This window comes from Cervus canadensis, chromosome X, assembly GCF_019320065.1.
Source record: "Cervus canadensis isolate Bull #8, Minnesota chromosome X, ASM1932006v1, whole genome shotgun sequence".
Taxonomy (NCBI): Eukaryota; Metazoa; Chordata; class Mammalia; order Artiodactyla; family Cervidae; genus Cervus; species Cervus canadensis.
Window position 1 is genome coordinate 19795873 of NC_057419.1, and position 25190 is coordinate 19821062.

At 39.8% G+C, this 25190-nt stretch overlaps 1 protein-coding gene across 4 annotated transcripts in view; it reads right to left on the reverse strand.

The window, feature by feature from the left end:
- Positions 1 to 13456: 13456 nt before the first annotated feature.
- Positions 13457 to 25190, reverse strand: part of CTPS2 (CTP synthase 2) — a 110027-nt gene continuing 98293 nt past the window's right edge. For 3 of the 4 annotated variants that reach the window (XM_043458479.1, XM_043458478.1, XM_043458480.1), the window contains exons 18-19: positions 15006 to 15116; positions 13457 to 13687 (exon numbers count right to left, since the gene is read on the reverse strand). In XM_043458479.1, the coding sequence (XP_043314414.1) occupies positions 15047 to 15116 (70 nt within the window). In that variant the 3' untranslated portion in view covers positions 13457 to 13687; positions 15006 to 15046. The remainder of the gene's footprint in view (positions 13688 to 15005; positions 15117 to 25190) is intronic. The other variant, XM_043458481.1, reaches the window with a different exon arrangement.

Below are 25190 nucleotides of genomic sequence, written 5' to 3' on the forward strand. Positions count from 1 at the left end.
GGAATTTGCTCAAACTCATGTCCATTGAGTCAGTGATGCCATCCAACCATCTCATCCCGTGTCACCCACTTCTCCTTCTGCCCTCAATCTTTCCCACCGTCAGTGTCTTTTCCAATGAGTCAGCTCTTCACATCAGGAGGCCAAAGTATTGGAGCTTCAACATCAGCCTTTCCAATGATTATCTAGGGTTGATTTCCTTTAGGATTGACTGGTTTCATCTCCTTACAGTCCAAGGATCTCTCAAGAGTCTTCTCCAGCACTACAATTCAAAAGTATCAATTCTTTGGCACTCAGCCTTCTCTATGGTCCAACTCTTACATCTGTACATGGCTACTAGAAAAACCATAGCTTTGAGTATATGGACCTTTGTCAGCAAATGATGTCTCTGCTTTTTAATATGTTCTCTAGGTTTGTCATAGCTTCCCATCCAAAGAGCAAGCATCTTTTAATTTCATGGCTGCCGTCATCATCCACAGTGATTTTGGAGCCCAAGATAATAAAGTCTCTCACTGTTTCCATTGTTTCCCCATCTATTTGCCATGAAGTGATGGAACCAGATGGCATTGTTTGAATGCTGAGTTTCAAGCCAGCCTTTTCACTCTCTGCTTTCACCCTCATCAAGAGACTCTTTAGTTCCTCTTCACTTTCTGCCATTAGAGTGGTTTCATCTGCATATTTGAGGTTGTTGATATCTCCTCTTGGCCCCCAAATGATACTATTACTTTTAAATATTAGTAAATGTGGTTAAAATTTCTAACATATAGTAGATTCTGCAAGCTTATGGGTAAAGGGTTTTTCAAACACATTGAGATCATAGGCCAGCTGAGTGGCTCAGAAGGCCTTTGACACCCAGTTTCTCTCTCTCCCTGGCCTTCTGGTGTGAATCTCCAAGTGCAGCCAAGGACCAGAGGAAACCTCAAATGCTAACACCCAGACAGCACTGACTGTTCATGGTATCTGACCCAGGATCTTTGAACTACGGTCTGGCCTCATCTCCTCTAGGACACAGCTGGCCACTAACAAGCAATCCAACATGACATTTAAAATTCAAAATGTGAAACACAGAATAATGAAGCCATCTGGTCGATATTGTTGTCCAACAATTATAAGTAATGTGAGCTATAAATACAACAAGCAAAAGGAAGCAAACAAGAGACCATTAATCAATACAAACAATTTGCACGAAATATGATGACTCAAGTGTATTTACACAAACAGAAAATCCTTTTTCAGGAGAATCTTTACAAATGGTGCACTAAAGCAGGTCTAGATGGAAAAATACAACCTGCTAATGTCCTTCAGTCATGCGACTTCTCTCAAGTAATAAAAAGCTGCATGGGAATTTCACACAGAGCACGCTAATGTTGACATTTAATAACTCACAGTTATATATGAAAGGTAACAGGACCATTCTTGGTTCAGAATCCAGAATAACTTAACAAGAGTTACATCATAAGGACAGCTTAGTGACCAGGACTCTAAGAAACTAGTAACACTTGTCATCAGCCCCACTCATAAAACCTGTAGGAGCTTGAGTGAGAAAATAAACAATCACAATAGTTTGCCTCTGGATCTATATCTCCAACAGTCTCATCTCTCTGACTATCCCATAGTCAGCTCAAATTCAGCATATCTAAAACTGAACAAATGTTCCTCCCTTCCCAACCTGGACTTTCTCTTGTACCCTAGGCTTCTGACATGAGCAACTGAACATATGATACAATCTGCAGAGATAGAAAACACATTTAAACTACATGGTTGATTTCTGAAAAGAAAGGGGAGTGTAGGAGAATGTGTTATTTGTCCTCAATTCTTCCTTCCTTCCCTTCCTTTACCCGAGTTTACTGTGGGCCAAGAATAAATCCCAGCCCTCACTGATTTAGCCAATGGAATTAAAGGTTTTAGCTGTGCTTGCAGGGTTTGGGTTGGTCTCTTTGGCACTTCTACCATTGGCCATGAGAACAGGCCTTGAGTAGCCACTAGGGATATATCGAACAGATCAGAAACCAACCTGCAGCCAGAGCCAAGTGCTGCAAAGCCACAACCACTTGCAGACCCATGGGTAAGAAATAAGTGCTTGCTTGCTTTTGTAAGCCACTGAGATTGGAAGCAAGGTGCTTAGTTGTTATGTAGCATTATCACAGCTGAAACCTGACTACAGGTTTCTTCCCTGGGAAGACAAAATAACAAGTGTATATAGCACAGTCTATCCTTGGTAGTTTATTGTTTGTACACACACACACACACACTCCTTTATTCCTGCACATATTTTTTAATGCTATCACCTACTACAGCTAATCCACATACAACCAAAAAAGAACTGACCCCCTTCCCCAATAGGAAGCAACTCAAAGTCACAGTCACCCCATCCAGCTCCCAAGTCAGATATCTCTTGGTGATATCCATGACTCAGGCAGAATGAGATGTGATGTCTCATGGTCTTGCAATATGTGGCCTGAATGACATCCATTATATGATGTGAACAGAGAGGGGCCAAAAATGTTCAATAAAAAGGAAAAAAGAAAAGTAACGTGTCAAGCATGGACATGACCCTCCCTAGAACATCTTTAGTAAAGTGTCTACTTGTCAGTTTGCCTCCCTGGCAGTGGAGAGAAAGTTTGTCTTCACTGAATTTCCTTCACCCAGTGTCTTCCAAGGCCCCACCTGAGTGAGGTGGTGGGAGCTTCCCCTACCACGCATGGCACCATCTTAGCAGCCTGCTTCCCAAGGGAGCATGCCCTTTATTATAGAAAAGAGGGAGGGCTCAGCCATTCACTACAACTCAATCCGCTTCACATTCTAGGATCTGTTCCTTGTAAAAATCCCTCCTCAAGGTACAAATTTATGACTTTGCTTTCTCCTGGCTGCAAGCAAACAGAAACCAATGCTGGCAATAAGCACAGAGTGAGGGAGTGGGCTGTGACAGAATCCATTGGAAGAACACACGCTCCAAAACAAGCTGAACAACCAAGCTGTGAAAGGCAGAAACCAGGGCCTCAGTGACCAGAGTGCATGGACCTTTCACCCAGGCCTGTAAGATCAGCAAGATCACAGGGAATGCCCAACATAAACGTGTCTCCCGGAGCTCAAGGAACAGCCACTTTGGGGGCTGATGAAAAGGTTCTAAAATAGATTGTGATGATGGTTGCACAACAGTGTGAATGTACTAAAAATCTGTGAATGCTTTTTAAGTGGGTAAATTGTATGGTATGTGAATTATATCTCAATAAAGCTAGTATAGCTATAAAAAATTTAAGTCAGGAAATCAAAGAGAAACAAAGATTAAGAAAAGGCAATTCACAAAGGTGGAGATCAGAATGGCTAATATTACCAGCAATCAGAGAAATGTTAAAACAAGAAGATACCATTTTGCACCCATCAGACAAAAATTAGAAAAGTGAGTAAGACTCAGCAGGTGGTGTGGGGGATCTGGCCCATTCCTGATCTGCTGATAGAAATGTGGACAGGCAACCTGGCTGGTCGTGACTCAGTTAGGTGTGCCTATTTCCTGTGCATGTGTGTTTAGTCATGTCTGACTCTTTGTGACCCCATGGACTGTAGCCCACCAGACTCCTCTATCCATGGGATTTCCCAGGCAGGAATACTGGAGCAGGTTGCCATTTCCTCATACAGGGATCTTCCCGACCCAGGGATTGAACCTGCATCTCCTGCACTGGCAGGCAGATTCTTTACCACTGACCTACTAGGGAAGCCCCATTTCCTCTGTGGTATGGTCAACCACAGAGTCTGACATACCGCAGAGAACCATTGCTGAGCACTGGAAATGTGACTAGTCTGCACTGAGGTGTGCTGTCAAGATCAATAGACCCAGACTATATAATAAATTTAAAACAAATGCCCAATAAACATTAAATCTCACTTCTAAATTAAGACATCATTTACACAGCCAGTTGAAGAAATTTTCTAGTTCATAGTCATGGTTTTCCTTTATTAACTGTCATTTTTAAACAACTTTGATTGGGTCATCAGCGTTAGGAGCAACTTTCCTACTACAGGTTTCCTAGGTTGCCTTCATTCTGTTTCAGATTAGAAAAGAATTACACTAACATGCAATTATTTATTATCAAGCCAGAAACAGGTAGGAATCATGAGAGCCATGGAAAGGGATTTGAGTGTAATCTACAAATTTAATAAATTCCCAACTGCAGAGCATGACTGCATTTCCAACTGTTCATCATTCAACAGCTGAAAGCCCATTATTATAAAGCCCTTCATGAAACATGTCACAATCCCATAAATCTACCCAGTTCTACCCTAGGTTGGAGGAAATCATCCTTGAGCATGTTCACATGTGTGTACAGCTTCTCTCAGTAGAGGAGAAAGCCTCACATACATGTCATCACCTCCCAGGAAAGATGCCATGACATGATTCTATTTCTCCATTAAAGAACTCTTGAAAGACTCAGAAGTTACTCATGTGTGAATCTCTTCCAATCTGCCCTAACATCAGAATTAATTATCTGAACATAGGGCTGAAAGTCTACTATCTAGCACCTTACTGGCAAAGCTGACTCAAAAAAGTCTGACGAATTGAATTATCCATGTGTCTCAACCTTTCTTTTTTAAGAATTCCATTTTCTTCAGTCCTTATGATTAGAAAGGCCAAATCTGCTGATCAACAGTAGCTTCCACCTGAAGCTTTGACAGGTGGTCTGGTTATTTTCTAAACTATACCCAAATCAAGGCCAAAATGTAGAAGTACGACACTGGCAATCAGTAGATTTTGCTGTAAATGTTTGTTTTCCTTTGAATGCAGAAAATACTCATTACTTGCAAATGTTATTAAGGGGAATGTAAAAGAACCTGCCAAGTAACTTTCCCCTATGATGGTCCTGGGTACAGAGTGGGAAACCCTAGAAAAGTAAAACCAACTAACCTGTGTCTTTCCTCTCTTTTAAAAATACTGTTCAGTATCTGAAGAGTTCTAAGGAAGAGTGAAGCAAGCACTTTCTCAAAACACAGAGGCAGAGGTAGGGCTCAGGTACCTGGGGGCCACCAGAAAAAACCAGTCAGATGGCAGACTGCCAAACCCAACAGCAAGTCTCACGAGTGCCTATACTATACTGGTTTCACCCCAAACACAAAAATAAGCAAATAAGCATATAGGAGATGCTTTATGACTTTAATATTATACTTATGCTCTCTGAATTACACCCAGGGATTCCACCATGAGCAAGTGGTGGATGTACACATCCCCTTTATACAGAATCTAGAGCTCTGCTGTCCAACACCACAGCAACTCCCTCATGCAGCTACTGAGCACTCAAAATGTGGCTAGTCTGAATTAAGATGTGTTTGTAAATATAAAATCCACACCAAACTTCAAAGACTTAATAAAACAAAAAGAACATAAAATATCTCATTAAAATATTATATTGATTACATGTTGAAATTATATTTTACATATATAGTAGCAAAATATATTACTAAAATTAATTTCACCTGTTTCTTTTCACTTTGTAATATGGCTACTACAAATTTTCAAATACTACATATGGCTCACATTTTATTTTTTTGGATAGCACTGGCTAATATTTGCTTAATGTATTTATGTGCTCCTATGTTGAGTGCATATATATTTACAATTGTTATATCCTTGCTTTGATTTATCCCTTTATTATTATGAAATGTCTTTGTGTCCTATTATAGTCTTTGTTTTAAAGTCTATTTTGTCTGATGAGTTCTGCTATTCCAGCTTTCTTTTCATTTCCATTTGTATGGGATAGCTTTTTGCATCCCCTCACTTTCAGTCTACATGTGTCTTTAGATCTGAAGTGAGTTTCCTGTAGGCAGCATATGCATGGGTTTTGTATTTGTATCCATTCAACCAGTCTACGTCTTTTGATTGGAACATTTAGTCCATTGATATTTAAACTAATTATTGATAGATATGTACTTATTGCTATTTTGTTCATTATTTTCTGGTTGTTTATGTAGTTCTTTTGCCTTTCTTGTTTTGTGCTCTTTCTTTGTAATTTGATGACAATCTTTAGTTTCATGTTTTGATTTCTATTTTTGTCTGTGTATGTGTATCATAGGTTTTTGATTTGTGGTTATCATAAAATTTACATATAACATGTATATACACACATATATATACATACACATATATGATTATTATAAGTTGATAATATCAAGTGTAAATGCATTCTAACAACTCCACATTTTTACTCCCCCCAGCCACCTTTAAAGTTTTGTCATCATATTTTATATCTTTTTGTTTTGTATATCCCTTAACTACTTATTGTGGATATAGATGATTTCACTACTTTTATCTATTAACCTTCCTACTATATTTGTAAGTGGTTGGTTAACTACCTTTAAAGTATATTTGCCTCTACCAATGAATTTTTCCTTTCATAGTTTTCAGATTTCTACTGTGGTCTTTTCTGCTTAGAGAAGTCCCTTTAAAATATCTTGTAAGGCTGGTTCAGTGGTGCTGAAGTCTTTTAGTCTTTTAGCTTTTGCTTGACTGTGAAACTCTCTCTCTCCTTCAAATCTGAATGAAAGCCTTGACAGGTAGAGTACTCTTGATTGTAGGTTTTTTCCTTTTAGCACTTTGAATATATTGTTCCACTCCCTTCTGGCCTGCAGAGTTTCTGCTGAAAAGTCAGCTAAAGTTCTTATGGGAGTTTCCTTATACATAACTGGTTGCTTTTCACTTACCACTTTTAAGATTCTCCATCTTTAATTTTTGTCATTTTAGTATCATGTGTCTTTTGGTGTGGCTCTCTTGGTTTCCTCTTGTTTGGGACTCTCTGTGATCCTTGAACTTGGATATCTGTTTCCTTTCTCAGGTTAGGGAAGCTTTCGGTCTTGCCAGTATTTCTAATACAAAGATGCATCTACTCAACTCCTACTCATGCATCAGGATTTGGTTCAAGAACCCAGCTAGATCACAGGTTTTTCCATATTCTCAGCCGCATCAATTCAGGGTTGGGCAGACAGGATGTGCACAATATCTGTGACAAACTGAACTAAAAATTGACCTTTCCCTTGTACATTTTTTTGTACTCATTTTTTTCACTAGAGAAATATAACCACATCTGAAATAAGAATGCTGCTTAAATATTATAGTAAAACAAGAATTTTTGCATGATATGCCTCTGAAAGAACCCAGAACCATTTGATAATATGGTCTCCAGGGAAGGGAACAAGAATTATAATCTTTTTAAGAGAATATCCTCATTATGTAGAAAAAGGATTTTTTAAATTTAGGTTCCACTGGAGACTTGTAAATAATTTTTCTTGCCTTGTACCTTTTAGATCAGTAGTCAATAAACTTTTTCTGTAAAGTGCCAGATAGTAAATATTGTAGGCTTGTGGGTCTCTGCGGCAACCACTCAACTCTGCTGTAGTAGCTTGAAAACAACCATAGATAATATGTAAAGGAAGGTGAATAACTATGTGTAAATAAAACATTAATTTAAAAAATAGGTGGAATTTAGCCAGTTTACCACCCCCCCCACCACAAACCTGCTTTAGATAGTGTCTCCTTTGAACAATACAGAATGTGTAATCATATTCTTTACTTTTTCATTCTTAAATAGGTTAAAACAAATCTCTCTCCCTCTAACTCAAGTTAAGAATTATGCTAGGAGTGTTGGAACAAAAAGATAAAGATAATGGGGAACAGAAGAAAAACATCTAGTTTATTATATAAAATCATAGAGTTGTAATACTCACTCAGGAAAGCAAAGGTGTTTCAAAAGCCATGAATAACTCTCTCCTATCAGAAATCTTCCGGGTAAGAATCAATAGTGGCAACAAAAAAGTCATATTCTGGGTTGAAAATTACTTCTGAGTCTCCATACTTCTCAAGTTGGAGACTAAAATAATGTATACTTGTGCAAATAAATTCAGAAATTGCTACTCCAGAAATGCAGATAATCTAAATTGACTACATATTGACTGCTTACCATTAAATTCTCTACAGAAGTGACCACTATAACAAGTAGTTTCATCATCCTGGCCTGTGGCACATGATGAGGATTCTCTAATTCAGAGAATCTCCAGTGTGGAAAAGTTTAGTTTACTGGGACATTGGCCCCAAACCCCAGGTTCTAGGCTTTTATCTAACTCTTCAGAATACTCCCAGCATATTAGCTGAAATCCTAGTCTCTCCCAGAAAAAAATTAAAGCAATATTCTGTTTTCAAAACAATTTCTTGTTCAAGAAAAAGAAGGGAAGTTTAAAACTTACCATTAAGGCTATAAATGAACTATACAACCAAACAGTGCCAACTAGATTCCCCTGCTTTACACTGGTATTCTTCTCAGAGGAAGCGGGTAATACCAAAGAAGTTTTAGGGATAGAAAGTGGGCCCCATAGAATTTGCCACTATCTTTTAGAGATATTCATGGGTATAAACCTAAAAGACCAAAAGCTGCATAGCAAAAAGCAGCTCAAAAAGTTCAATTTGTATTTCCATCTGTGTCCATATGTCACACATGGAAAGCCTATGTAGAAATAGGGTAGGATGTCTACTAGACCAGTGAAAAACCTTGGTGTTTAGCAAAATTCAAATTAAGATGGAAATCCAGTTGCTTTGTTCAAGGGCAGTATGAGTCACAATCAAATGAGTTGTTTTTCAAAATGGCTCACCTATTATTACTGATAATAGAAGAAGCAGTGATATATGCAAAATAGCAGCTCATCATTACATTTGGCTTATTAATAAACCCATACTCAAATGTAAACACAAATGATATAATGGTATCACTCAAGAAAAGCCTACCTCAAAACTGAGAGGCTGGTTACTTGCCAGAGCTAACTTTCTGGCTAGTACTGACTATGCCACTCAGATTAATGATGAGTATAGAGTCTACTTCCTTACCACTGACCCTAAGAGTAGAAGTTTGATTCTATTTTGCAGATTCAAAGAATCCTACATCTTCCCATCCACAAGTGAAAAGAGTTAGAAGGGAGACTCTCAGAAGGGCTTGGCAGCCTAGGGAGAAAGCAATCCAGACACAATGCTGCTATATGATCTTGAGCTCTTTCTTGCTCCATTCAAGAAATTCAACTAAACCCCAAAAACACTAACTCAGAACCCACAGGCAACGTTTCACTATCTCTGGATCTCTGGGGCTGTCTCTGTGTATCTCCCCTCATCTTGTATGGCATCTTCAGGGTGCAAAACTTCAACTCTATGGGGAAACGGTGGAGTCTCGATATCTGGCACTGACCTTAACAGAGCACAGATGCGCATGTAACTGGTACTTTTTACTACAACAAAATAGAAAGTCTAAGTAAGAAATAGAGCAACAAAAGTGACAATCAGGAGTGGAGCTGGAGAACTTATGGAGAAAACAAAGAAACTGAGTCCCTTCAGCTTCAGTTCAATCCAAATTTCAATAAAGGAAAAGTGTGGGCTGATACAAGCAGGTGATGACACCAGTGAAACACTATTACCACTCACCCAACTGCCTGCCAGTCTGGGAAACCACACCCCCACTGGATCTTGGAGCTCTCTGCCCACTATTTTTGCACTGTGAGACCATGAGCACGAATTTGTGTAAAACATTTATCTGCTTTGCTCAAAAGGCCTTTCCTGGCTCACTAGTTTGTCAGAGGATCCCATTTTACACTCTCCCATAAGGGTCTTTGTCCTTATTCTTTGACATTCATAGCTCCCTGAACAGATCATAATTATAATTAAATGGTTATTTTCCTATAGATTTGTGTAAAGCCTGCCTTCCCTGAAGAAAAGGTCAGGGGCAAGAGGGTAGGTTGCTTCTGCAGGGGAAAAAAATCATTTTGCCTCTACCCTTCTAGGTTCTTGGCTGAGAACTTTCTGTAATAACAGATTAACAGGAGAAAAACAAACAAATTCTGTTGTTGAACCAAAGACTGTGTGCATGTGTCTCCTGAGGCCAAACAAACTGAAACGTTGGAGTTTGGAGCAGAGAAAGGTTTATTGATTGAGAGGCCACCAGCAGAGAAGATGGGAGATGTAGGCTAATCTCAGATCCATCTTACTGGCTGGCCAGGGTATAAGATCTTCAAAGGCAAAAGGGGGTAAAAGCATGCGTGTCAGCTCATGCACAGTTCTCTGACTGGTGTGTGAGGCAGCGACAGGGTAATGTTTTGGGAGTCAACATCACAACCTGGTTTCAATCAATCTGAGGTCTACTGCTTGTGCTCAACAATTAGTCACCATCCATCACTAGGGTGAGGGTCTTAGTTTTTCCTGACACAGGGATCAAATCCAGGTCTCCTGCATCGCAGGCAGATTCTTTACCATCTGCGCCACAAGGGAAGCCCTCAGTTTCTGCAGAACAACTCAAAGATAAGCATCAGATTGTCATGTATCCCTGGAAGAGGAACTAGGGCTCCGTATTATCACTGAACTATTGCTGCCCAATATTTGTTTTGGGGGGCTCCAAAATCACTGCAGATGGTGACTGCAGCCATGAAATTAAAAGACACTTGCTCCTTGGACAAAAAGCTATGACCAACTTAGACAGAATATTAAAAAGCAGAGACACTACTTTGCCAACAAAGGTCCGTCTAGTCAAAGCGATCATTTTTCCAGTAGTCATGTATGGAGGTGAGAGTTGGACTATAAAGAACGCTGAGTGCCAAAGAATTGATGCTTTTGAACTGTCGTGTTAGAGAAGACTATTGAGAGTCCCTTGGACTGCAAGGAGATTCAACCAGTCCATCCTAAAGGAAATCAGTCCTGAATGTTCATTGGAAGGACTGATGTTGAAGCTGAAACTCCAATACTTTGGCCACCTGATGTGAAGAACTGACTCATTGGAAAAGACCCTGATGCTGGGAAAGATTGAAAGCAGGAGGAGAAGGGGACAGCAGAGGATGAGATGGTTGGATGGCAACACCGACTCGATGGACATGAGTTTGCCTAAGCTCTGGGAATTGGTGATGGACAGGGAAGCCTGGTGTATTGCAGTCCATGGGGTCGCAGAGTCGGACACGACTGAGTGACTGAATTGAACTGTTGCCCAACTGCCTGTCCTTTGTTTCTGCATCCTCTCACTTTCCTAATTACTAACTGACTAAGTCTACTCTTTGGAACTCGGGGAAAGTATAGGACACTGAAGCCTTTTTCTACAAGAAAGAGGACATGGAAAGTCTTTGGTATCCAAGAGGGTTCTGCTTGGTTTCAGTTTAATAGCATGTATACATGCTGGAAGAGACCAAGGAAAACTGAGTAACTTCTATACAGCCCAAACCATCATCTTTGCTACCATCTCCAGCTAGAGAGAAAAGATGTTGAGGGGGAGGCCAGTTAGGGGAGGTAACCAGGCAAAGCTCAGGAATCCAGGGTGAGGTTGTTATGCAGATTGAAGTCACTGCCTTCTCCACTGAGAAGCAGTTCCGGAGATTTACAGTCATGGAGGTTTCCCTTATAAATGTAAATGTCTCTTAAAAAGGGCAACTTCTATTCAGTTTTCAAAGCTTTTCCTTGTCTGCTGTTTCTTTAAAATCAGCCTGAAATAATCCTTTTGCCAAAGAGACATACTTGGGGGGCAGATTCTGCTTCCCCACACTTCCCCCAGCACCTACACCAGGTGTTACTCATCCTGGGGGCTCAAGATATATTTGTCAAATGAATGATTTATAATACCTTCCTATGTGTTCACGGCCACGGCTGCTCCACTATCCTAAGCAGGTATGCTACCACCTTTCTGCGCTTCGCTGGATTCCAAGTTCAACGGCTGTCTCCAAAAGAGAAAATCTCCTGTAGCAACAACAAAGAGGCTGGTTTGTTGTTTCATAAGTGCCCTTCCTTCCGGTCCTATTTACATGCATCATTAGCCCAAAGCGTAAGCACTCTATTATAAGTTATTTTAGAAGTCATAATCATTACAATTGTAAACTCCCACTGAAACCAGACTACCCCTTGTGCTGTTCAAGAATCCCCTCGGTGCTTACGTATCTCTCTCTAGGAGGCCTATTCCAGCTTTTAACCTTCCGTGTGGGCTTTTCATTTGGAGCCTCTTGTGATCTTCAAGCTGTAATTTTCACAAGTGGAGCCCTAAAGCTCTTTAATATTTTTGTTTACCAGAAGTATTTCATTTCATTTCTGCATGTTTGGTAGATGAATTTTCTGTAGCAGTTCACAAAATAATGTTTTACAGTATTAAGAGAAAAAAGTTAAAGGCCAAAGACAACCACAAAAAAATCAAGTGAGCAGTTAAAATATTTATATTAGTTTCAGAAGGCTCAAATGTAAGCAACAACTAAGTCATCGCAAGCACATTCAACAGGGAGATCAGGAAGCATACTGGATAAGAATGTTGTACAGTCGGCCGGGGACTGGGGCAGGTGAGGGAGATGCAGGGCTAGATTCTATCTTTATTTTAAAATTTTGCTCTTTGTGAATTTTTTAAAATGAGGTTTGGTTTTTAAAAATTCTTACATTAAAATACTACTGATGCTTTCTCCAAAAGTCAAACAGAATTACCATAAGTAATTCCACTCCTAGGTATAACTGTTTACCAAAAGAGCTTTAAAAAAAAAAAAAAACATATTCAGTTATTTACAGAACTTCCGTGGTGGTCCAGTGGTTAGGACTCTGTGCTCTCACTGTCGAGGACCTGGGTTGGATCCCCAGTCACGGTGTGGCAAAAACAAAAACAAATACAACTATTTACACATGACTGTTCACAGAAGCACTAGCCACAAAAGACAAAAGGTAGAAACAACCCAAGTGCCCATCAATGGATGAATGGATAAACAAATTGTAGTCTAATCCATAACAGGAAATTATATTCAGCCATAAAAAGGAAGGAAGAACTGACATAGGCTACATTGTGGATGAACTTAAAAAACATCAAGCTCAGTGAAAGAGGCCAGACACAAAAGGCCACATATTGTATGATTCCACTAATATGAAATATCCAGAATAGGCAAATCCACAGAAATAGAAAGGAGTTGCAGAGGGCTGGGAGGGAGGAATGGACAGTGACTGCTAATGGATGTGGGGATTTATTTTGGAGGAATGGAAATGTTTTGGAACCAGATAAAGGTGGTGGTTGCACAACACTGTGAATGTACCTAATGCTATTGCATTGTTCACTTTGAAATGGTTAATTCTATGTTATATGAATTTCACCTCAATTAAATATGTGTGTGTGTGTGTTACTGATCTTGACTCCTGAATTTTTTTATGTTCCCTTAAATTCAGTGCCTGAGGCCAGGGTCTTACTTACCAATCCTAGTCTTGGATCTGTTTCATTTCACTTTTTAGTAGAAATAAACAGTGAGAAATTGAAATAAGCTTGGGCCACATGTAAATCTGTGGCTGAATTCCAGGTAACAGAAAGACTCATTTTTGACTCAAAACTAGTCATTGTCTGTGCCCTGCCAGCCTTCCCATATAGCCTGGAGAAGCCTCAGTCACCTGGATCCTTGCTTACCACCTGGACATCACCATATGCCAGACAAAACACCAAAACACTTTCTGTCCACTAAGACGGTTGGGAAATGTTTAATTGGCTGAAGAAATTTGCAAGAACCAAAGGTCGCCTCTAGAGGAAAAAGAAAACCACCCCTTTGATTCTGGTTTATTGAAGTACGTATTATTAAATTCCCCTTGAGGCTGGACATCGCATGTTTGGTGGAGAACAGAGTGATTCTACAAGTGTGGTGATTTCATCAGATAGTTCCTTCATCTTGGCTTCAGTTACTTCAGAGCCTTAAAAAAAAAAGAATATACATATTAGCCACATCAGAAGTTGAATACTGTAAGTCTTTAAAGTATCTCCAACTAATCTTTGCATCATTTTGGTTTGCTTCTGAAAGGCTCCATGTTTGAGGCAAACCTAAACAAACCTGGATGTGCCTTCCCTGGTGAACGGCAATGTTCTGCCCCTAAGTGAAATAAGAAGAGAAATCATACTGGAGCGACTGACTCTGTACAAATTTTCCAAAAACTGCTGTCCCTACTAAAGAGCTGTGGTGCTGGAGAAGACTCTTGAGAGTCCCTTGGACTGCAAGGAGATCCAACCAGTCCATCCTAAAGGAAATCAGTCCTGAATATTCATTAAAAGGACTGATGCTGAAGCTGAAACTCCAATACTTTGGCCACCTGATGCGAAGAACTGACTGATTGGAAAAGGCCTTAATGCCGGGAAAGATTGAAGGCGGGAGGAGAAAGAGACAACAGAGGATGAGATGGTTGGATGGCATTACCAACTCGATGGACATGAGTTTGAGCAAGTGCCGGGAGTTGGTGATGGACAGGGAGGCCTGGTGTGCTGCAGTCCATGGGGTCACTAAGAGTCGGGCACAACTGAGCGACTGAATTGAACTGAACTACTAAAGAACAGGAACAATATAAGACCTGTCCTACTCTTAGGGATTCCAAGCAGCAGCGGCCTGTGAGTGTGAATGGAATAAAGCCATCCAGGCTGCTACCTTCTCTAATAAAACCTCCAGGAGCTGTGAGGGACATAAGCTGCCCTTGGAAGCCAAGCCAGTCTCTGACATCTTCCCTACAAAGAAAGAAAACACTATTTTATTTTCTACAGATTCAAGGAAGTCTGCTTTTTCATGAGCAACCTAGATCACGGGTCAACACACTGTGTTTGGAAATAGTTTTATAGGGACATAGCCCTGCCTATTTATGTGTGGACATCCAAGCCTGTTCTCCATCTCCAATGCACTGCAGGGCCTGAAAAGCTGAAAACAGCTCCTGCCTGGCCCTTTCCAGTACAAGTCTGCTGACCCCTCAGCTATACTCTTACAACTCTAACCACCACAGCCTCCATTACCCATTTATAGGTACTCAGATATGTTTACTCCTGGCCTCATGCACATTCCTAACTGCTAGCTTTCTCAGGGGTGTTCCAGATTACCGGAAGCACAATCAGCTGTCAGGTTTGTTCTGCTCACTATGCCAGTCAAACAGGAGCATCCCGGGATCCTGTGAGATGAGTCCTGTGATGCTCCCTTCTGCACCAAGACGACAGCTTGTCTACAAAACAAACAAGAACTTCAAGGCTCCATCTCACCCTCTCAGGTTGTCCTGGTGATTCCAAGTCATGGGTCAGTTTCAGCTGATTTCCAACTCAGCTAACCTTGGCTCTGAAAAGCTGTCATCACTGGCATCACTGTATCTGTCACTAGAGCAAAAGATGAACTGATTCAGCAAAATGTAAAAAATTTTGCACAATTATTCTATTTATGATCCCAAACACTTTCCACAATTACTCCCACTCAGAGAAAATACTAAGGAATATTCTAATACTACTTAGTCACTCCAGGAAGATATTAATCCAACCATAACCAATGGTCTCCTTCTTTTGTCAGAGGAACTGATCACTTGCTTTTATTTTAAATTGGAAGTACTTTATTTAGAAAATTTATAAAAGCATTTCAATTTAGACTGAAATGTACTGAAGACCACTAATACAGGCCAACAACATGGAAGTTTTCCATTTCAATAAGCATTCTCATAGGTCCAAGGGTTTGAGAAATAATTTGTACAATTTTGCTATTTTCAAATTAGAAACTTTATGTGTTGCTCCAACTACGTCGAGTTACATGTAGCATTCAAAGTAGGACTGATTATTGACATAGATGCTGCCATCTTGGGTTTCTGTAGAAATAAAGCTTCTCCATGAGATAGGCCTACAATTGTACTTTGACTTGGAGTCACAGGCTCAGTTTGGGGTTTCTCTTGCTTGGTTCCAAGTAAACAAGCCAGCTGATCAACCCCTCAAGAGCTCTACTGATCTATGAAGATGGCTTTGCCAGGACATAAGTGTTTTATGCCTGAGCTACTCCTAGTCTTGGCCAAGTTTTTACTGATTTATAGCAACAGAAGTCTGAATTCCGTAAGAGTTCAAAATTCAGTTTTTTTAAAAGAGAGAAGAGGAAGCAATTGGAGAAACCCTATGCTAACAGGCTAGAAAACAAAGATTTACAATAAACATATTGAGTAAATATCAATAAATACATAAACAAAATCAACAAAACCTCACTCTCCTCCCTGACTTCTGGACAAAATACTGGAAAGGGGGAGGGTGGGGCTACAGTATGGCGAAGACAAAGATAAAGCTCAAGAATGGCAGAAAAGACAAGATTTGTTAGATAAACAATCAAGTAGAAAATATCTCCTAGTTAGATTTTAATTCAGGAAAACCACTTTTACTATTATCAAAGGGTTTTCAATAAAGAAAACACATAATAACCAAAGAATATTTTTTCAAAACAAGAACCCAGAAAAGTTAATATATCCTTATCCATGCACTCTCACTATACAAACATAGAGTCCCTTCTGGTTCTCTGCAACAAAAGGGGATCTGGAAGATGCACTCAACTTCCTATGTGAGAAGAAATGAAGGTCAAGGATGTTCAAGTGATTCACCAGGCACACAGCTTGTTTGAGGTGGGGCCAGAATCCCCATGTCATGCTAACCCAGGCCACAAGTTCAAGTCTCAGCTGTGTGCTACAGTGGGCCCACAAGGTGTGTACCCTGACACCACAACTGAGAAGGTCCAAAGAGCCAAAGGAACTCCATTTTCTCTAGTAGTTCAAGCTTCCTTCCCTGCTGCTGAACTCGGGAAAGAGAGGGGTGGGCCCACATCTTACCCCTCGCTCTCTTGGTTGTAGTAGTTATTAGCTACGTACCTTCAGACTGGTCACTTGACCCCTTGAGAGTCCAGAAAAAATTACTAAGGATAACTACAACACCTCACCAAAATGTTATGAGGGCCAAAAGAGACTGCACAAAGGTACTCTGAAACTACATAAAAATATAAGCCATTGCTGGTTATGAGGGTTATATGTTTTATAACATGATATCTCTCAAAAAGTCATGGAAATAGAAAGAAGCAGTGAAAACTGCCAAGTGCATGATTTTCCTGTACCAAGAGTAATTCCCTCCCCATTTCAGCAAGTGGACTTGGGTGGGTCTAACCTAATGGCTCTAGTTTCCTGTCTGCTGGCTATCAGCCCTAAACTCTGCCAATGCATCAAAATGGCACAGGGTAAGCCTAACAAAGGAAAGCTCCAAGGCAAATGACTGGGTTCACTCATTTTTTCATGTGTTCAGAGACAGAGATAGAACAACCAAATAAACCACAACACTCAAGAACAGAATTCTCAAAATAGGCAGTGCTGCTAAGCATGCTGATTTTATGGCATTCATGTGCCAGCAAAACACAAGTGCTAGAAACACAATTCTGCATGCAGAACAGCAACAGCTCCTGCAAGTGCAATAAAATCTGTGCCACGTAAGAGTTAGGGGTTCATTTTTTGTTTCACATAGAGTAGACTTAAGTCATAAGATATACTTCCCTGGGGATATTTTCACTTAGTTCGAGACATCTCAGCTCTATCTTAAGACTAACCTATCTCTTTAAATAATCTCTGTACACACACACACACACACACACACTTCTCAGTGGGGAGAGTTATTAGGTATTAGAGTCTTACATGTTAAATTTTTTGAAAGGCCACAGAATATGGAACTATTCATGTGAGTCTTCTTACATTTGAGGAGCAGACAGTTTTAAACCTGCACTGTCCAATATGGTAGCCACAAGCCACAGTAGCTATCTGAATTTAAATCAACTAAAACCAAATAAAATTTAAAATTCCATTCCTCATGTATATACACTGAGCCATACTTCAAGTGCTCAACAGGCATGTGTGGTTGGTGACTATGATACTGGACAGTGCAGATTTTCTTTTTAAGGTAAGAGCATTCTTTATTCCTAGTTTCAAATATTACACTTCTATGTATAATATAAGAAACCACGAAACTGGAGCCCCTTATACAGAGTGAAGTAAGCCAGAAAGATAAAGAACATTACAGCATACTAACACATATATATGGAATTTAGAAAGATGGTAACGATAACCCTATATGCAAAACAGAAAAAGAGACACAGAAATACAGAACAGACTTTTGAACTCTGTGGGAGAAGGTGAGGGTGGGATGTTTCAAAAGAACAGCATGTATACTATCTATGGTGAAACAGATCACCAGCCCAGGTGGGATGCATGAGACAAGTGCTCCGGCCTGGTGCACTGGGAAGACCCAGAGGAATCGGGTGGAGAGGGAGATGGGAGGGGGGATCGGGATGGGGAATAAGTGTAAATCTATGGCTGATTCATATCAATGTATGACAAAACCCACTGAAATGTTGTGAAGTAATTAGCCTCCAACTAATAAAAAAATTAAAAAAAAAAAAAAGAGTAAAAGAAACCAATACATATATCTATATATATAGGGCTTCCCCAGTGGCTCAGTGGTAAAGAATCTGCTTGCAATGCAGGAGACATAAGAGACATGGGTTCGATCCCTGAGTCAGGAAGATCCCCTGGAGGAGGGCATGGCAACCCACTCCAGTATTCTTGCCTGGAGAATCCCATGGACAGAGGAGCCTGGCGGGCTACAGTCCATAGGGTCACAAAGAGTTGGACATGACTGAAGCAACTTAGCACACAAATACATAAAAACTTTGCCAATGCTAGAATTAAAATAGAGCTAAGATTAAAATTGACATAATCATAAGGACAGTGCATATTATAGAACATTTTCACCACTGCAAAAAAAGTTCTATTGGATAGCACTGATTTAAAACAAATGAATAATGATTTTAACAAAAACAAACTATAATCACCATGCAATGGTTCTCCTTGTCACTCTCTAAGAAAGGTTTTTGTAAGGTCTGGCTATGTACAATCAAAATCACAGCAAATCTCCCTCATGCATGCACCCTCCAAATAATGGAAGTATTCTTTTCTAAAAAGCTGTTTACTGTACTATTTCCAAGACAAAATCAAAATCACCAGCGGCAACACACAGGACTTGCCATCCTTCAACACTGGCTCAACTCAACAAGACTTGACCACCATGGTCTACATGTGGTTCTTTGACAAACGAAAGGCTTGTCATAGTCAAGTTTGTTTGTCAAAGTCTCCTGGTTCCTAATAAATTCCTAATACAAGAAAACATATTCCAGGGCACCAGGGCAACGGTAAAGTACTGCCTCACATAGTCCACCTTCTTTTTACCCTGAGGCAGCTGTTAAACCATTTCTTTTCCATTAACAGAAAGAGGTAGTTAGAATTAAAAAATTCTAATAGCATACTTAAGATCCCCAGCATGCATAAATTCCTATAATACTTTATATCAAAACCCATTTCATGTGGAGAAAGCATGTTTTAAAACAGGTTGCCATGCACACAGTTTTCCCCAAAGCGTTGTTATCACTATACTTACTTCCTTCTCAAAGAGCCCCTGGAAGCCATAAAATATAAGAGCAAGGGAATGAATAACTTAGTATGTTTTGAATGAGTCTTGCATTGAATAGTAAATGGTAGAACACAACCCTGGCAGGACATTAAAAGCACAGTAGTCTATATCAGTATTAACTCCATCCCTGGCTGACACCACATCATCAGCAGACAGTGAATCACGATCAATAAAGAGCACCTTTTCAGCAACATTTAATCCCTTAGGGAAGGCATACTCAAATGGTGCTTATCAGCAGTACTTTACAAGAAACAGTCTCAAGGTATGGTTTTGGAATCTAACAATAAGCAAGGGAGCTGTTTTAAAGATGTCTGAAAAAGCTGTTGAAAAAGAAAGCAAAAAAGAATCTTCTTTTCCAGTTCACTTTTGCTTGAAATGTAACATAGGGAGAAAAATAGTATTTTTATATCAGGTGAAAGTTTACAAAGCACCATCTCAACTGTTCTTCACAGCAACCCTAAAGAATGAGGATCCTGCGGTTTAAGAGTGGGGACTTGGAAAAAAATTACCCAGGAAGTGGCATATCCAGAAAATAACCCCATAGCACCTGCTCTATTTGTCCACACTATCCCCACAAAAATGAAATATTTGCACCTTATACGGCAAGAATGGTCTGTGGCAACATCAACCATGCAGACCAAAAGTTAAAATAAAAAGCAAGATGATTCCAAGTTTAAAACAGTGCTGGAAAATGCACATTAGATTCACACAGGAGAAAAGGAGTATCTTACTCTCCTAGTCAAAGAGAAAGAATCACCCCAAGTGGGATAAGGACGCCTTAGAGGGATAAATGTACACTCTAATCAGCGGAGAGGCCACGCCTACCTCTAATGGTCATCATCAGTAACCATTTGGGGAACCAGCATCCTAACAGGCTACAGATTGCCTTCCACCAGATTGCCAGCAGAAGGTGGATTGAGAAGAGGAAAGCTGGAGGCATGGAGACCAGGTAGGAGGCTTTGCAGGAGGCAAGAGATTAATAATAATAATAATAATAGCACAATAATAATTCCCATTTAATTTCCTACCACAGTCCAGGCACTGTGCTAAGTGCTTTCCATTTAGAAAAAAATGCACACTTCGTTACTACCTTGTGAAGTGGGTACTATTACCATCTCCTTTTTATAAAAGCCATCTTAGCTGGGGGTCTGTATCTGAGAAGACTCTTGGAAGAATATTGATGGATGGGAGGTTTCTGGGGTGTGAATACTGGGATATGATGTTCCAATTGCTATGTGTGTGCACTTTTACAGGAAGTGGGTCCACAGCTTTCATCACTTTCTTGGAAGGTGATCCGTCAGCCCCAGAATGTAGAGAAGCATTAAGCTACCCATTAAGACCCCCAGGACAGGGCATGTGTTCTTATTGGACTAGTCCTTGATTCTCTTGTGCCCAGCACCATGGCTGGGGTGGTGTAAGCTCCAGCACATGTGGCGCATTGAGTAGATGCTAAAGCGTGCAGCCATCAACAGTAGGAGCATCATGCAACTTGGAAAACTGGGTATGAGGTGTTCAGTTCAAAAGACAAGCTTCTGTAATTAATAAAAACTGTGGTGATACTTTGAGAACATATGAATATCCCACTTTCCAAAACCTTTCATCTAATGGTTTTAGCATCCACTTATGATCCTTATTTGACTCAGTTATTACATCAGGGGTGGCATCTACATTTTTTAAATTGGGCTTTTTTCCCCTGAGTATTATTATGTAATTTTAAAAACATATAATGTGTAATGTAATTTTAAAAACATATAATGCAATTTTGTCACTACTGTTTTTGATGTTCAAACTGTCCAAATGAGGCCAGCAGGAATCCTTTCAAGCTAGCTTCTTTGACCTTATACAAAATCTTCCCCTTGGTTTTTAAACTCTTCTTTCCTTTAAGTCCACCTTCTGGCCTCATCCTGTACTCTTCTTGTCCCAGACTTGAAACCAACCATTTCTTCCAGGAGCCCTAGTTCATTTCAGTGGGAGATGGCATCTTAAAAACTAAAATGGAGAAAAATGTTTCTTTACAAAAGAGTCCTCCAGACAGTCACTATCTTAACCAGGTGTTAAACTCAGCACCATTCACTGTGTGACTAAAGAGGGAATATTATGTGCCTCACGTGCCTCCTGATGTGTCCTTATGAAGTCCACAACAGCCCCAATGAACTATTCTTCCAAAAATGCCTAGCCTGAATCAAATCAAGACAAAATATGAATCAAATTCTGGTCATTGCTATAACTGGCCTGGCTTCTTTACTTTAAAAGTCACAATATTGTAAAGTAATTATCCTCCAATTAAAATAAATTAATTTTTTTTAAAAGTCATTGTTATGAAGAACTGAAAAAGAGAGGGTGATTACCCAGATTAAAAGAAACTAGGAAACATAACCAAATGAACCTCAAATTCATCACTGATTAAATTTTTTAATTTCAAAAAAAGCTAAAGAGACATTTGGGGATAAATGGAGAAATTTTAATATGAACTGGATATTAAATGATGCATGGAATTAATGTTAATTTTCTTAGGTGTGATCATGATACTGCAGTTATGTGAGACAATGTCTTCAATTTTAGGAAATGAATGATAAAGTATTTAGGAGTGAAGTGCTACGATGTTTGCAACTTATAAGTGCTTCTGAAATAAGTTTAATACAGTGAGAGAGAGAGAAGCAAACGTGGTAAAAAGGCAACAATTGATGAATCTAGGTGAAAGGTATACAAGTATTCACTGTACTATTCCTTCATCTTTTCTATAGGCTTGAAAGAATAAGAGAAAAAAAAAAGAATTGGGAAAAATACACACACACACTCTCTATTCTGATTACAACCATGAAAGGAGTCATATACAAGTATAAACTAAAGACTGGAAGGAAAGACTCAAAAGCGAGGACAGTGACCTAGTTAGGTTTACAGGTTTATGGATCTTTTTTCTTATTTTCCAAATTTTCTCGAATGCCTCAGGTAGAAGTCAACAGAAAACGAAGTTTTCCCAGGCTTGAAGACAGCATATCACCTCAACGGAAAAGCCCAGTAGTCACAGGACACAGACCAGAGACAATGGTGAAGGAAATGAGCGCCTTCGCTCCCTGACTGCAGAGATTCAAAGAGAAAAGTGAAGAGGGAAGCTTGAGCTTGCAGGAGAGAAGGGACTCAATCCTAGGAGCATACAAAGAATCAGGAAATAGAAAGCACTGACTGCAACTCTGTACTTCCTGTAAGACCCTCTGATTATAAAGTAGTTTCAACTCTTGAGTTTGGTCTGAAACAATCAGGCAAATACAGTGTGCCACGGAGTTAACTTTCCTCCCATTTATACTGGCCTGCCTTCCGTTTCAACTCAAATAGATGATTTCTCTGCACAAGAGATAGATTGTGTTGGGTGGAGACATGGAATCTAAGATCCTAAAACCTAGACTAAAATGCTACTCACATGTCTTAAGATTCTGCTTTTATATTTTGAAAACATGTTTTCCCAAAGAGCTGCATTTCTGTGAACTGAACTCTATCTCGGTTCTTGCTTTCCGACATAGAACAAGCACTATCTAAGCAAGAGAGTTTTAGTCTGACCTGACAGAGGAGCATGATAAATGCCAGCATCACAAAAACTGGAAGTCATTCCTGACCTCAGTGTGGAGTGACTGCACCTCAGGGCCTTGTAGGGCAGCCCGAGACACACAGGCTGAGAAACAACCTATGACTTTAGACTCTTATCCCTCTTCTCTTTCCAGTTGCTTAAAAATGTAATTCTGAAACTGTAAGGACCTACTGTATAGCACAAGGAACTATATTCAATATCCTTTAATAAACCATAATAGAAAAGAAGATATATATAAAACTGAACCATTTTGCTATACACCAGAAACTAAAACTAATACAACACTGTAAATCAACTATACTTCAATTTTTTAAAAAAATGGAATTCTGGACATAAATCATGTGCTTTGTTTCTACATATTGAAGAACTCACAATTATAAGAATCTTTGGATCTTCTATTTCATATAAATCTACAATTTTTTATTACAATTACATGAAGCAGTCTCATTCCATTACATCATACACCAGCAAAACCATGCAAATTTGTGGTTACTGTTTAAACATGGGACAAATTATACTTAGACACCAGGAGAGAGATATCAGCAAATAATTACAATGATTTATTTAATGGGCCATAATTTCCCATTGGATTTTTTTATTCTAAAAATTGTTTCCTGGACTTGTGCAAAAGAGTTAACACAATAGGCCTGAGGCTGACATCTTTAGAAGGGCCTGTTGCTGGGGAACTTGGCTTTCAGAATGTTTTCTCCATTACTAACTGATAAAGTCATTTTTGGGGGCCTAGGCTGTTTGTACAGGCAATGTGATTGTGGTGAACGCTTGCTTTCCTCCTGGGAGCCTGGAATTTGGGTGGTTGCTAGGCAGAGAATGCCCATGTGACCAGCCTTCTATAGAAACTCTAAAGCCTGAGTGTCAAATGGGCTTCTCTGGGCGTAAACATCACACACTGCATTTGTACTGCTGGAGGGAGGGTGAGCTCTGTGTGACCTCTCACGGGAGGGAGAAAGCATAGGAAAGCTGCAGATAGATTTCTCCAAGCCCTACTTACACCTCTTTCTCTGCCTGAGCAAGCTGTGTATGCTTATTCTGTCACTGAAATGAATTTTAGCCATGAGTACAACTATATTCGGATTCCTCCTAATCAATCGTTAAATGTGTGGGTGGTCTTAGAGAATCCTCCAAACAAGATTTAGTTTGATTTTGCAAGTTCTTTTGAGTAGCTTATAAAAACCTAAAAAAATAATATTCTAAAACCATTATGCCTCTTGAACAGACCCCCACAAGTCTAAAACCAGGTGGGCCTGGTCTTCATAACTGCTACCATTCTAGAAGATACCAGAGTAGCTAAGAGTTCAGCTCACCAGCTCAAGATCCCAAAGTAATATTCTTACTGCAGTAAAATATAAACACAGTAAAACATAAAGGTTCTCCACAAGGCAGAAAGCAAAAGTTAGAGCCCAGGTGTATTTGCTCAAAGCCAAGGATTTTTACATTGTGGGTTTTTCAAGACATCGATGGCACATATGCCATACATTTAAATAATATCAGCCAATTTCTGGGAAAGGAAGCCATTATTCTAGTGTTCAAATTTTTTGTCACATTTGTTTAGGATTGATTACAGACAGTAATCTTGTTTGACAGAAATACAGTCCCAACTCAGCTCACATTAGAGCCTGGCTACCAAAGCAGTTACTTGTTTTTCAATGCTCACTAACACCATGGATCTGGGCAGGGAGAAGCTGAAGTGCAAGGTTCCTCTGGAATTCTAGTGTCTGCCACTGGATTAAATCATGGGTACCATTCTTAGTCAGAAGGCCCCCTGCAAGGTGTCAAGATTAGACGAGACTATATCCTCCTGGCGTATATTTAGTATAGTAGGGGATATATCCTCCCCTACATTTAGTACTGTAGTGGGTAGTAAACAACCACTGCATACTGGGGAGCCAGAGAGATGAAGATAAATAAGATGCTGGCTTCTCTTAAGGAATGCACCAATTGGTGGCTGATATACAGGAATTCTCTGATCACTGTGGAAGCCTACTAGTCAGCTGTGATTCCAGTCTCAGCATCAGAGTCTTGTTAAGAGACACACTGTGTCTTGCTCAGGAGTTGCTAGCAAGCAGTCACTTTTCTTAGAAACTACCAGTGAACTTTACTCAGAGACTACCAGCCCCGAGGTGGGAATTGACAGGCCAGCCAGTACACAGGTGGGCAAGCCACACAAACCAGATGTCATTTATATATTAGTTGATACTTGCAAATAACCATATAGTTATATGAGAACAATTATGCACATGTTATTTCTCCCAGTCATCTAACTTGTTCCACTGTCATCCTCCTTTCACATGTGAGCACCTGAAACAATGGAGAAAACAGAGTGGCAG